Source organism: Temnothorax nylanderi, unplaced genomic scaffold, assembly GCF_030848795.1.
Source record: "Temnothorax nylanderi isolate EJ_2023f unplaced genomic scaffold, tnyl_v1.0 TNYL_tig0027_pilon, whole genome shotgun sequence".
Classification (NCBI taxonomy): domain Eukaryota; kingdom Metazoa; phylum Arthropoda; class Insecta; order Hymenoptera; family Formicidae; genus Temnothorax; species Temnothorax nylanderi.
In genome coordinates this window covers 631,444-645,371 of record NW_027249089.1, presented here as the reverse complement: position 1 = coordinate 645,371, position 13,928 = coordinate 631,444, and the positions used below count along the sequence as shown (strand labels likewise).

Below are 13,928 nucleotides of genomic sequence, written 5' to 3'. Positions count from 1 at the left end.
TTACAAAGACTCAAATTGCGCGTGAATAACAAGAACTCGTGCGAATTATTGGGAGAAACGTGGTTCTATGATAGACATATAATTTTTGACAGAATGTCATATTCTACTTCGAATAAATGAAGTATTACCGAAAGAGGGATAGAATTTGCAGTGAGTAAGTCATGACGGCAAAACGATTTAGCGAAGCGGCAACTCCTACGCGAAGATCGCAGTTGCCGAAGTTCGGCCGATTGCTACCTAAAAGGGGTGTTTGACCAAAGTACGACTTTTTCCGAGAAAGTTCGCGATTGACGTGACGTTGAAAGCCCCTACTCGACGATCCGGCAGACGAGTTTTCCAGGGAGAATCCGTCGTTCTTGAAGGCCGATCTGAAACTTGGAAACTGCCGGAAATTCTCAAAACGTACCGACGTTCAAAATAGAATGAAGACTTTCCGCATGAGTATTTTACGGCATACGATGGAACGGTAACGAATTCAAGACAGTACAAATAAGCGTGGTCGAGATAGAGAAGCACGTTTACGACAACATTTTGGAAGTTGTAACATTTATTTATTTATTAACAATCTTATATATGATTTTAGAATCACATGTATACCTTTTAACACACATAACTATTATCTTTCTAAAATGAAATTATCTTTTTAACACACAAGAAACTGTCCAATATTTTATTATGTGAGAATATTGCCCGATATATTTAAACTTTTACTTATCGTCATGTTTGTACTCATTCCGGCTTTTTCTAATAATTTGTCATATTAATCTTTACTAGCAAAAGTCGTAATAAATTATGTTACAATTAAAATGTATATCTCTTAAATAATCTATATTAATATATTAATAATCTTTATTTATAATAAGAACAGAAGGGAAAAATTTCCTTTTAATTTTTAATTTTTAATTAAATTCCTTAAGTATAACTTTGAGTGATATACATTATATATTTTTAACTTTGAGAAACGTATTTTGCCTGTAGTTTGCAGTCGTTAAAAAGTTAAAGCTTCTCGCATGCGACCTATAAACCTGTGAAAACTAATAACGGGCGAGAATTATTCCCATTCAAAACCTGTTATATTTTGAACTTTAAAAAGATAGTCGATTGCTCAGAGATATTTCCGACAAATACTCGATAATGCAAAAGTTTATATAATTTATAACATGATCGGTTTTATTTCTGGAATGTTAGCGATATGTATAATGTTGGACTGAAATTTGTGAAACCTTAAACATTTAATTAGCTTGCCTCGCGTAATTTAATGTTGCATCGCATATATCTTGTATAAGACATTTATAACTATACTTATTATATTTAGAGAAAAGAAACTATCACATTATTACAACATAGTTCTACATTTTAAGAAGTTAAAAACTAATTTAAGAAAAAACTTAAATCTAAAAACTCTTCGACATTTTTAATTAATAAATATTTTTAACTTAACTGCGATTAAAAAGAGATTGAAATGGTCTAAAAGCAAGATTAAAAGCAAGATTTAAAAATTTACGATGAGTAACTGCTCTGGAAATAAATTTAATACTTCGAAGCATTTATAATAATAAATTAGTTAAATTTAAATCACTTTAACATTGCACGATGATTTATATTATTCAAGGATTAAACACGGTGTAAACTCTTTCGGGACAAAACCTAATAATACATATAAATTATAACTAAAATCTTAACAACTTCTATATTCTATACTTTACTCATAATCCTTTAATTAGCAGTAATAAATTATCTGGTAATTGGACCTGCAATTAACGAAAGATTCACTGTTGAATTAATTACATACGCTTCTATTATCTGCTCTCGCTCTTTACATTTCATTTTAACGCGCCCTTCGATTCTCATTATTAAATATCTTGGTAATTAATTTTACGATTAAATTTTTGCTACGATTTTCAGGAACATCACAATAAATATGTTATTGATAGAAGAAACGACCGTGTAGAAAAACACTTGATTCCGTACGAATAAGAAAATAACGAGATCTAAAGAGTTACTGCGTTAAAATATTTTCTTAATTAATAGAAATGATGAACTTGATTTTCTGAGAAAACAACTTTGATCTTAAAAATTCATTGAAGCTTTCATACCGGTGAACTGTGAGATAGTTTTGTTTGTTGCAACACTAACATTAAAATCAGATAGGTATCCTTATTAGACCTCTATTTCAATTTTATTAAAAGTTTTCATCGATCATCATTATTATATTTTAATCTCCTTTCACAAATTTTGGCTGAAACTCGTATATATTTCTTTTCTTTTTATTTCTTTTAATATTCGCTCTCTTCGCACGAATTTCATTCTTTCCTGAATGCGATGATGTCCATCGTGCTGCTTCTTGCTCGTTGTTAAAATAAACATTCTATGAATTTATATTCTAGTATGGCGGTGAGCCAGGCAGGAGATTGGCGTCCCAGGAGAAGCCGCTGGAGATTCAGGATCAATTTCTTCAAAGGCTTGGCTACCAGGATATGTCCCGGCGCGCTCGTCTGGGAGTTGATCCAGAACTCAGACATCTCATCGGCTTTCACGTAGGTTAGTATGAATTATGATAAAATATATTCTTTGTTTCGCGAGTCATTGTAGAGAGCTCTTGTACACTTGTATATTTATTTATTTTTTTTTTAATTTAAAATAATTTATTTCGAACAATTTCAGCTTTATAAAATGTCATAAACACCGACGTTCTTTATTTTATTATTTGTTTTATTACCTCTATGTATTATTTAACTTGCTCAGAAATGATTTTCAATTGTTTCATAAACTATAGTGCCTAAAAGAAAATATCAATACGCAATTAACTTTTTATTCATTCATTAGTTTAAATTAAATTTAATAAATAGCTCTACTTAAAACTCAACTGGTTTTAAAAACGCTTTGCTATGACGCAACTAGGGTATCTTTCGAGAGTACAAGGTTATTACGTTTATGCGTAGAATGTGTCCGTGCATATACACATATGTGTGTACACACTTTTATTACGCTAATTAAATCCCAATCCTAGTAATTACAAAGCGCGTCGGATTTCGTTACATCTCGACATCCTCAGTGGGCCGACGTGCACCACCTTCTGCAAGCTAATTGCGTTAGTTGAGCACTTCGTCATCTCGCCTATCTCCTCGTCACCCAGCACTCGCGAACAACTTTTGCGAGAATCGCGCCCGTCTAATTCCCGTCGTCTTAACCTTTATGCGCCGAGGCGTGATGATTAATTAGCGAGACGCGCGGTTTGACTAATTGTAAGCGGTGTGCCTATTGATTATGCAGACCCGAGCGGTTTAGCGAAGATGAAGAATCGAGCGTATCTAGCGAGGTGACTCGTGCTCCGGATAATTACGGAATATTTTCATATATCAAACACGTTAATTGTATAAGTACTGTAAGTGCTATAAAAGAAATATAACGAGAAAGAATAGGGGTAAACAGTACAGTTGTTGGCCACTCAACAATGATTGGCCACATCTTAAAAAATTAAAGATTTTAAAGAAACACTATTGAAATGATTTTAATTATAAAAAAACAATAATTATAATATTTTTGTATTTATATAAATATTATAAAAATATTTTCTTCCGAAGTAAAAAAGGAGAAATAGGTTCGATAGACAGCAGCCACCCTTTGCTGACTCTTGCTGTATAACAATCGTGCCCCTTCCCCTTCTTTTACAGCATCACATTACAGTTATTACGAAAGCAAAACTTTCAGCCATATTCTACTTTTTCTTTTCTTTCTTTGTGTTTACGGGTCATCCGCGGTACCCAGCGCGACTTCGACGTTGCGACATCGGGAGATGTCGGACTGCGATCGCCCTAGAAAACGCTCCATTTAAGCAAAGCATCCCGAACGAGAGTTGGCCGTTGTGTCGACACGAGGGCCGTAAGTAGGTACTTTCGCGAGCGTTCTCGCTACAGAGACACACGAAACGATGGGCGAGCGAGTTCGCGCGCGTGCTCCGCTAATTATAACGTTATTGCCGCTATTAATGAGCAATTTCAGGGCGCTTCTGTGCGCTGCTCGGTCGCCGGCGATATAAACTCGAAGCGCATTACGTAACTTACGTGGCGCAATTTAGCCGAGTTAATTAAGTTAAAGTGTGTTGCGCGCGGGCGAGTCGCGTGCATCGACGTCGTCGTCGTCGTGTCGTCATCGTCGTCATCATCGCAAGACTGCGACGGTATTTTTATTTCCTCGCCTTCTCGCCATTATTTTTATTTTCTTTCTGCTTCTTTTTTGCCGGCGCTTTCACAAAGCTCGCCAACGAACGATTGCCTTTAACGTCCGTAATTACGGTTTTAATGGCGAGATATATAAGGCAATTTATCTACAATTTGCTCTTACAACGTTAAAGTATGCGTGCTCGTCTTAGAAATATAATCCAAGAGAGGTCGAAGCAACTTTCGTTCTACTCCGTAAGGAGCTACTTGTCCGTCTTCTTAGTCGCTTTTCACGGACGAACTCGAAAATTACCCCTCGTGCTTCGACTTCTGTTTACTATCGTGTACCTTCGGAGTGGTTTTTGCGAGCACCGGCAAACGGTAGTGCTCGCATTTCGCCGGTACACCCAACGATATTGGACACCGCCGCGCCGGTGATTGATATTCCAGCCTGAGAGACGTTTGCACTGTTTTTCGTCAGACTGATACACCGGGAAAACTGGCAATCGTAAATACTTTCCGCGCTACACGTCCGAGTAGTGTGCGAGCATGTGTTTTCCCATGTTTTTATTTTACCTATGCTTTACCTATGCTTGTTATTTATTTGATCCAGATATGCAAAATTCAGATAACCGTACCTCGCAAGGATACGAATGTGCAAAGATACGAACGACAGAGGGTGAGACATGTATGCTTACAGCTGCATGCGTACGAGATTTCAAGCGCGTTAATTCAAATTTTTAATGATTAAAAATATTTTTTAATTTATATAGACCCGCACATCTAACGTATACATATAAAATCCATACACATATCCTGCTTTCGTTTTATCTAGTTTCAACACAGATAAATTTCCAGAATTCTTTTCGAAATTCTTTCTTGTATTCTCCACAGCTGCAGATTATTCCCTCGTATATCCGAAATATATATGTGTGTGTATTTCGCCGATATTTATTTTTCATATATTTACAGTTACACTTTACATATTGAATTGTGACATGAAAAATTCAAAAGTAAAAATTCGAAAAAATGCACGCGTCTATAGATGCAAAAAGATCGATAATTCGAACGTATATATTTACTATAACTATAATAGAAATTTAAAACATCATCCAAGCATTGTCGCATCATCGCGCACTTGTTTATCTAGCCTAACATAACTTTTTAGATTAACATAAAATCTTCCATTTTACGCCGCGACTGCAAATCCGGCGGTATGCCGCGTTCACGTGCCGTTTGACGTTTTATCGTGCAGAATTGGAGCGGGATTACGATGAGGTCGCGCACATTGATGCAGGCAGGGCTGAGCATTAAAACAGCAAATTTATCTAGCAGGCGGAGTACCGCCGCACCGACGCCGCCGGCGCCAGCATATTTAACCATAATAACCGCTAACGACTGAGAGTTTCCTGGCCGGAAGTACCGGAAGTGCGCGCTCGCGCCACCGCCGTCACCCTAGCCTGCCGCCTGCCTAGCTAAGCCGAAACGTTAAACGCCGATTATCGTGTTCCCATGCTCTCGCCTGTAATTTCCCGCGGTAACTTTCGCTCGCGGGAACAGAATCCATCAGGTATTGAGCTTTAAACGGCAAACAAAATTCATTTTAGGGAGAAAATAGATTACGATTCTCGCAGTTAAATCTGCAATTAATTCCTCACGATTTAAGATGTCTCCAAAAATAAGAGAATATTAAATATTAAAATACTGAAACATATATTGCTTTGCGGAATAATTTAATGTTCTAAACGAAATCACATTTTCTTGCTCAAAGTATTATGAGATATATAGATAAGTAAGCGCCTTTTCTCTCAGATAATACTAATCAGATTTCAATTTTAATTTTAATAAAAATTTTCTATTCAAGATTTAATTGCCAAAATACAATACCGTTTTAATTTTTCTTTAATCCGGACCGGAATATGGTTGGTCATTATTGGTCATTCTAACTCCAGAGCATCGATCGTGTCTTTCTTTTATTTAATAAAATAGCAGAATCCATACTCGCATAATAAATCGCTTTCCCTTTGAAATTGCTGAATATTGTTCGTACCGTGGCATTTTCCAGTCGCGATAAAGCTCACGCACGCTGGCTTTAATAACCGCGCACGATTTATTGGATTTTATCGCAGAGATGGCGAAGCAAAGCTCGCGAGCATTTCTCGCCGACGGCGACGTAGTCTGATATTTACACATCCACAAGGAAATATCATGCGCTGCCAGGGTAATAATTGCTTTTTTTCTGACAATAGAGACTTTACTTTTTACACGTTTGCATTTGCTCTTTCGGTTGCCGCGTATATTGATTTCTAAATGTGTTTTTATAAAAACTTCGAAGCGCTATTTAATCGAAGCATTTTTCACATATTTTTAAAACAAGTTTACGATAAATGTGAGCTAGTGTTTTTAGAAAAATTAGATTTATTAGGGATTTCATAATATTTGCGTCATCTACATATTCACTGATGGATATAATAAATTTCAAGTTAACTTTTAACAGTTTCTCTCACGAGAAACTATTAAAAGCGTTATTTTCAAATACGCTAATAACCAAAATACCATTTGTACGATCAAACATGTTGAAAATTTGCCGTTGAAAAATTGCCGTTGAAAAAATGCCGTGTGAAAACTATGAGGGCGATACAACATCAAATACTTTTTACGAGTTAGCTGTGATGGTTTTACATCTCCGCAAAACGTTTAAAGGTCTATATCACTACACAATGAGTCGAAAAAATAACATTTTGATTCGCATGTCGCATATGGTCTGCAAAACTCTCTGGGAATTTGCGTTTCTATTTGTGAACGTAACTCAATTTCGTCGCGCGCCGTTTGGCGCCGCATATGCAATGAAAAATTCCATATACCACACTATATAGAACAGTTTTGAATAGAATCGGCAAACTTTCAGGAAGGATAAAGAGAAAGAAATAAATATTTTATAATAAGAAATTTAAGGTAAATGTACCAATGCCGAGACCCTTAAGACCTATACACCTTTATCATTTTAGTTTTTAAACAAGTATAACGCGCGAATTAAAGTCAAAGATAAAAATATAATACAAGAAAATATTTTTATCTTTGATTCTTTGATTTTAATTTGCGTTATAACTTATTTAAGGACTAAAATGATAAAAATGTCCAGACATAGGTACGTGTCTAGGCAATAGTACATTTACCTTATATTTGGCAATTTTATTTAAGTATTATGTAATCATATCAACGTAACATAATTTAATTTAATATATTTAAATTAATTTCTTTTAATGTTATCTATATTACATGTGATTAATTTTATAATTCTTATACATATAATTTTTTCATCTTTGCGAAAAAGAAATATTTCTTTCTCTTATAAGAGAGAAATATTTATTTATTAATATAACGACAGTTGTTTCAAACTCGGAAAAAATATAAATATTTAAAGAGTTTAAAGTAAATAAATTGAAAATTTATTATACATATCACATAAATTTTAATAATAAAATTTATAATTAACATATATATTTTAAATTCAATAATTTAATCATTTTTTAAGTAAATATGCTCCCTTTTCGTATCAAAAAATTCATGTGACCATATTAGAACCTCAATCCTTTGATCTCAAATGGTGTTACATGTGTCGCTCCCATAAAGGGTAACACCTAAATCGTTCGAGCGTTGATTAAAGCCGTAGTTATTCACTGCTTTATCTTTTTCTCCTTTTGCCAGGACCCGCATCGCCATTGCCAGATCTGGCGGGATACAGCCGTTGCGGCTACACTTTGGTATTGAAGGGGTTGGTTTTTCCTCAGTGGAAGCGACGACCTCTGGCCGTAATCGACTCCAGGCTTTTCCTTTATCCGGGTAAGTGTTCCATTCATGATGGATCCTGCCAATCGAGATACGAAAATTCAAGACAAAAGGACGCGTGCGGCCCGTCCGGGCAAAAAAGCAAATACTGGCGGTGGGGAAACAACCTCTAAGCGGCTGTCAAAGACATTAGGAATCATACGATAGTATCTGTCTCTTTTCCCCTGTAATTCGTTCACAAAATCCCGAAAGGATTTATAAAATTAGCTCTTGCTCTTGATGTAAACTGAATTTCGTGGGAACGTCACTCTTAATTCAAAAATTTATTTTCAGATGCTGTTCTCTAGAAATAAAAATACATTTTTGAAATTGCTGTTCCAGTTATCGTTTTTAAGATTCAGATTGAAGTTAATTTTTAATGAACTAAATACTAAAACCTTTTAGAAGTGAGTTGAAAAACAAACTTACAAACTTTCGGAAAATTTCAAACATATATTAAACAATTAAACGGTAGAAAACATTATTTGTAGCGATATTCACAACTCGATATTTACAACTCGATTTAAATTAACATGTGTCAATGTATCGAGTTATTTCACAAAGTTGTCAAGTTGCTCTTATGTAAATAATTGCGAATTCAAAGGCAGGTCTTGGAAAAGACAAAGCTGCCGAGAAAGAAAATATTACAGATCAGCCCCATAGATATCTTCCCCACCTCCTTCTTGCTTCTCTTCCCGGTACCCGAAACATCATGATTTATCTATGTCCGTCCCTTATCCTTCTGTTGGAACGATCCTGTCACCGAGCAGGATGCGTGCCGTGGATCAAGAATTTCTTCGGCCAAAAGGATTTATCGTCCTGACGTGCAATTACGTCGCCGAACATTCAGATACGGCGCGTCGCTATCGCACGAAAGAAAAATGGCGTTACTCGCGTAACAAGAACTATATTTACAACACGGATGAGTAATGTATCAAATTGAAATAAATGGAGTATTGATAGAATTTTTATAAATAGAATATACTTCCTACTCTTACTCGCCTAATAAAGCCATTTAACGAACTCACTTAATTGGCCGAGAAATACGCGTTTAAATATCGGGTTACTGTCTCGAAGAAGCTTGTATACAATTTTGCATAAGATAAAAATTATATTATTACATTCTTATAAGTAAAATATTATTCTATTGCTCATCTAATAAGCCTGTTTAACGAACCTGTTTGGTCGAGAAATATGCATTTAAATATTGTGAGTTACTATCTCAAAAAGTCCTGTGTATACTTTTATACAAGATAAAAATTAAATAGTATCTTGTTAAAAATTTGAGATTATAATGTAACATTTCATAATTTGCACGCATTTATCTTTACGAAGACCGTTGGCTCAGGTATTTTTGCCAAATGACAACGAAGTCGGACACGACTTTGCCGAACGTGACCGGAATTGAAACGTCTCCCTTGCGAAACATTCAGGCACATTCGGCATTTTCTAAGCCATAAATGTGTGCGCGACGTCAACGACAAGATGGTCAACAACCCCTCATTACTCTCGGCGAAACCACGATAACGTCCGGTCGGGAACGCTTGCGGAATTTCGACTTCGCGATTTTACACGGTTGAATCGGCGCGCGTCATTCAAGCTACCGAAAAATTAGGCGATCGATATTTCACGTCGGCATGCCCGCGGCATATATAACGCCGAAAATGGGTGGAATTATTTAACAGTGAATTGACAGCGTGAGCAGCGTATATCACGTTGTTTGTGATGCGGTGATGCCCGTCGTGCTAAAATTTTCATCACACGTATTTTAAAATTGGAATTTTTATCCCAAATTTTGCTTCTTTTACATTTGAAATATATATGTTTTTCCAAAATTCGGTAATACAAGCAATAAGCAAAGATCATTTTATTTGTCCGTTGACTTGGCATTTATTGAAATATTGTATATTTTCTTCTTGAAAATAATATTACTTCGCAATATTGAACTACTTAGATTAGATGTGCTGTTTCAGTCATTTACGTGGCTTAAACTTCAAAACTACTGTTTCTCCGATATTGAAGCAATCGTAATTGCTTTTATATCATATAAGTTTGTAAATAAGAATCTCAAATTTTCTTCCCTTTTAACATTGTAAATTATTATCTGTTTTTTCTTCTTTCTCTATTCGTCATTTTAAACCCTTTAAAGAAATTTGCCACTTTAAAATATGAAATCTGTGATGTAAAACTTTCAAATTAGCTTCCTTTGTAATTATAATTTGAAACTTAACATTTTAATGTAAACTGCATGTTTCACGTCAAGTTTCGGAGTTTCGCGTACCCTCTGATGTATTCTGACCGGAATACATATGGCGCGTATCAAGAAATATTTTAATTCCAAAAACGGTGCAATTAAAAATTAGCTTTTTACATAAACTTATCCATCTGTAATCTACTTTTACAACTTTTACTTCAATATTCGAAGCATGACACCCGATAGGAACCTGTGTATAGCGCCTGGCGTATGTTAAATGGCGTTCCAAGGGTGACCCAAATATCGTCGGTCACTGGTGGCCGGTAGTCGATTTTAACGAGCGTGTCCCATAAGCGCCCAACGACGCGCTAAACCCGGCCGTCCCGCGGCATCCCGTCAGTTAGAGAGCCGCGTTCCTATACGTAGCTGCTCCTACGGGAGCCAGGGCCTTGATTAAACTCGAGATATAGACGGTAACAGGTGTTCGCCATCGCGGACCCGGTGCTGAATCAACAGCGAACAACTTCCTCGGGACCGCCAGACTTCCCGGTCATCGCTTGGAGATTCGTATCCGGCAAACGTGACGGGAGGCAGAACATCCGCATCGTTCTTGGCCAGACGATCTCCTGATCTCGCCACCTGCGTACCCGGTCACGCGCGCGTCCGAAAATAATTTTCCCATCATACCGTATTTCTATACTGATATGCTAATGTCGATGATTTTTCTCGCTTGACAATCGTATATGTTCAACATTTCAAACTTTGAGTCTTGTAGAGTTATTGTTAGATAAAAATTTTTCAATAATAATTATCTAGATTCACATTCTATTATATTTTCGGACAGTGCAAATATCTGAGGAACCTATAAAACGTTAATAATATTCTGAAACGTTTCTAGGATTTTTGTTCTATTTTTCGAGACCCCCAAAAGTGTTTAATTCATCGTAACAGGCACCGATTTCACGGAGAATGCGCGGGGACTTTGTATATACCCTATGCACCGCTGTTAGGAAATTGCCCACTGCTCGATACGTATCTTGCAAATGGAACCACAATCTAGCATGGACGTAGAATGGCGACTATTCCAGAAACTGACCAGCCTCGCCGGCATTTGCTGATTTAAGCTGCGGCTACCGCTGGCTTCAATTAGGAATTGCCTGGAATTCTACGATTCGGAAATGAATATTCGGCGATTTCTCTGGCACGTATATAGGCAAACGGCACTTCTCCTGATGCCGTTGACCCCACGTTATGGATTAAACGATCCCCTCGCTTGTATATCTTTAATTTAACAATTTGATCTTGATAGTTCATGAAATCCTCTGATTCTTAACTATAATTAATTATTTCTTTGTAGAGATATTTAAACATTTTTATATTTGATAATACATATATTGAAATTTTTAGATATTTTAATCTTCCAAAAAATTTGACTTTTTACACTTTTAATGGCCGTGCTCTGGTAGAAATATTTCTTAATATAGATTATTTTAAAAAAGAATGGCTTCGTATTCTCGTAAAAATGAAACTTAATTTGTCTTAAATGCTCATACACACATTCTATTCGTCCTACATGAAGTTAACAAAATACGTTAAACTTGTTAGAATCTAACTTAATGAGCTACTAGCAAGAACTTCTCGGGGCGTTTAGTTTTGGAACCAGCCCCGGAAATTAGTTGTACAGCAGCACAGCAGTCTCATCGGGAAACGATGCCAACCGCGTGCGCCGTATCGCTTAACAACTGAAACAAAGTATTGCCAGCCTCAACTATTTTCCAACGCTTGGCACCGCAATTCGAGAACAATGGGAAAACACGATCGTTCTCACTCCGCGTTTTATGGAATAGTAACAAATATTGTGTTATATTTTTAATTCCCGCGGAATAACGAAAATCGTTTAAAAATCTATTGCACTTTTATCGTTTCTTATGTTATTCAAAACAAATTATTTGGATTAATAGTGGTTGCTGCATTTGCATATGCAGAAGATACATGAAGGGCGCATGTTTGCATGAGCTGATAAGGATCACATAAGATAAGACCTGGTCTTTAGCCTTGTCGAGGAGCTAGCGAGGAGGTATGAAGGAGGAGAAATGATCTAAATATGTATAAGCTATGTTGTAGAATCATCCGTTTTAGCTACCATTGCTACTAGCAGTAATATAGATAATAGTAATCGCGATAGTAATATTATGCGAGAGATAGGGAAAAAGTTTTTATTTAAAAAAAAGCGTAAATTGCAAGATTTGTGGCTTACAGAATACAAAATCCAAGAATCTCTCATAACGTTTCAGAATTTATTAATTAAAACGTATATACGAGAGCTTGCAAAATTTCTTAAGATTCCAAAAGAGGATTCTTCCAAAATGCTAATTCTATGATTATGCAAGTATCTGCTCCCTCTCGATATAGCATCGCGCCCTCCGGTATTTCGCGATCCGTCGCTCCGGATAAATTTTGCACCGGATCGTCGGAAGCGTCTGGTTTTGTTTTCCCCCGAGAGACGGGCAAAAATTCGATAATACCCGATGGCGTTTGTGCCTGTGAGAGAGTACCGGCCAGTGATGGATGTTCCTCGAAAGCCGACGCCGCGCCGTGGAATGTAACCGGCCGTCATCGGAATATCAATGACCGTCCGGCATTCTCGGCGTAGCTCGACGTAATTAGACCCCGCCGTTGAGGCAAGAAATGGAGTCGCCACGTCGCGTGTCTAAAACCTGTCGAGCTCGTAGAATTTGAAATTTCAAGTGTTAAAGCTTCGACGTCGATACGCGTCAACGTGCCTAAAGTACACGCGTGCCGGAAGGATGGTATTGCGTACTCGACATGTCAAAAATTGTTGCTTCTGTCAACCATATACAAACGAAGAGAAATGACGGCCGCTTTGGCGTCAAACTAGTTTTTCGCCGACAGTTTTATGCAGTTACGAGCGAATTGAATTGAGAAACTATGGCGAGTTAGAAGCATACAATTCCTTTAATAATAATAAAAATAAGATTCCATTTATTTTACATTTTTTTTTTCTATTATTATCTGTGAAAATATTCCACCCTACGCGCTTTCCACCATCTCTCTGCGACGCTTCTTACGCCGGTATCGCCGTAGCCACGATCGTATACTACTCCCAATTTATCAAAGGGCTGATAAATAACGAGACAAACGCATTTTCCCCAGCTTGTCCGGAATCGCGAGCAGAATGGATGGAACTGGGCGGCGGAGGTGGCGCGGTATGCTATGCGCCGTCACGTCTGGGCAAACTCGTTTTGCGTGTCACTGGGTTTCCCAGGGTCACTCAACAGTGCCATGTGAGCCAACACCCCGAAGAGAGTCGCCATCGCGAAACCAGGCATCTGTATCTGGGCTTCCATCATCCCTGGGATCGAGACCTGTGGAAAAGCTGGATCAAAAAGGTAAACGACCCTCGCTATTCTTTCACACGAAATCGAGAAAACGTTTCTCGCAACGATTTCTGACGAAATACAGAAAACATCTGGAGACATCACCTTAAAACAGAAAATATAATATCAAGTCGACTGCAGTAATTGAATTGGTTAAGTAAAACGTGTAATGTGTTTTGTTAAAAACAACAATAACTGTCATAAAATTATTTAATTACTGAAAATTTGTTACGTTGTCCTCGCATCTACCGAAAAAGGACAATTACGTCAATCTTAATTACACGATGCGGTGGATAATTTTATACAAATTTTATTAATATATTTTCGACTAACATGAGAATTATTTAC

General features: G+C 36.9%; 1 protein-coding gene across 1 annotated transcript in view; it reads left to right on the top strand.

Moving 5' to 3' along the window:
• The window catches only part of Phlpp (PH domain leucine-rich repeat protein phosphatase), a 77,741-nt gene that overhangs the window by 27,940 nt on the left and 35,873 nt on the right, over positions 1-13,928 (top strand). The window contains exons 3-5 of the mRNA XM_071701819.1: positions 2,388-2,541; positions 7,869-8,003; positions 13,357-13,592. Coding sequence (XP_071557920.1) covers positions 2,478-2,541; positions 7,869-8,003; positions 13,357-13,592 — 435 coding nt within the window. The 5' untranslated portion in view covers positions 2,388-2,477. The remainder of the gene's footprint in view (positions 1-2,387; positions 2,542-7,868; positions 8,004-13,356; positions 13,593-13,928) is intronic.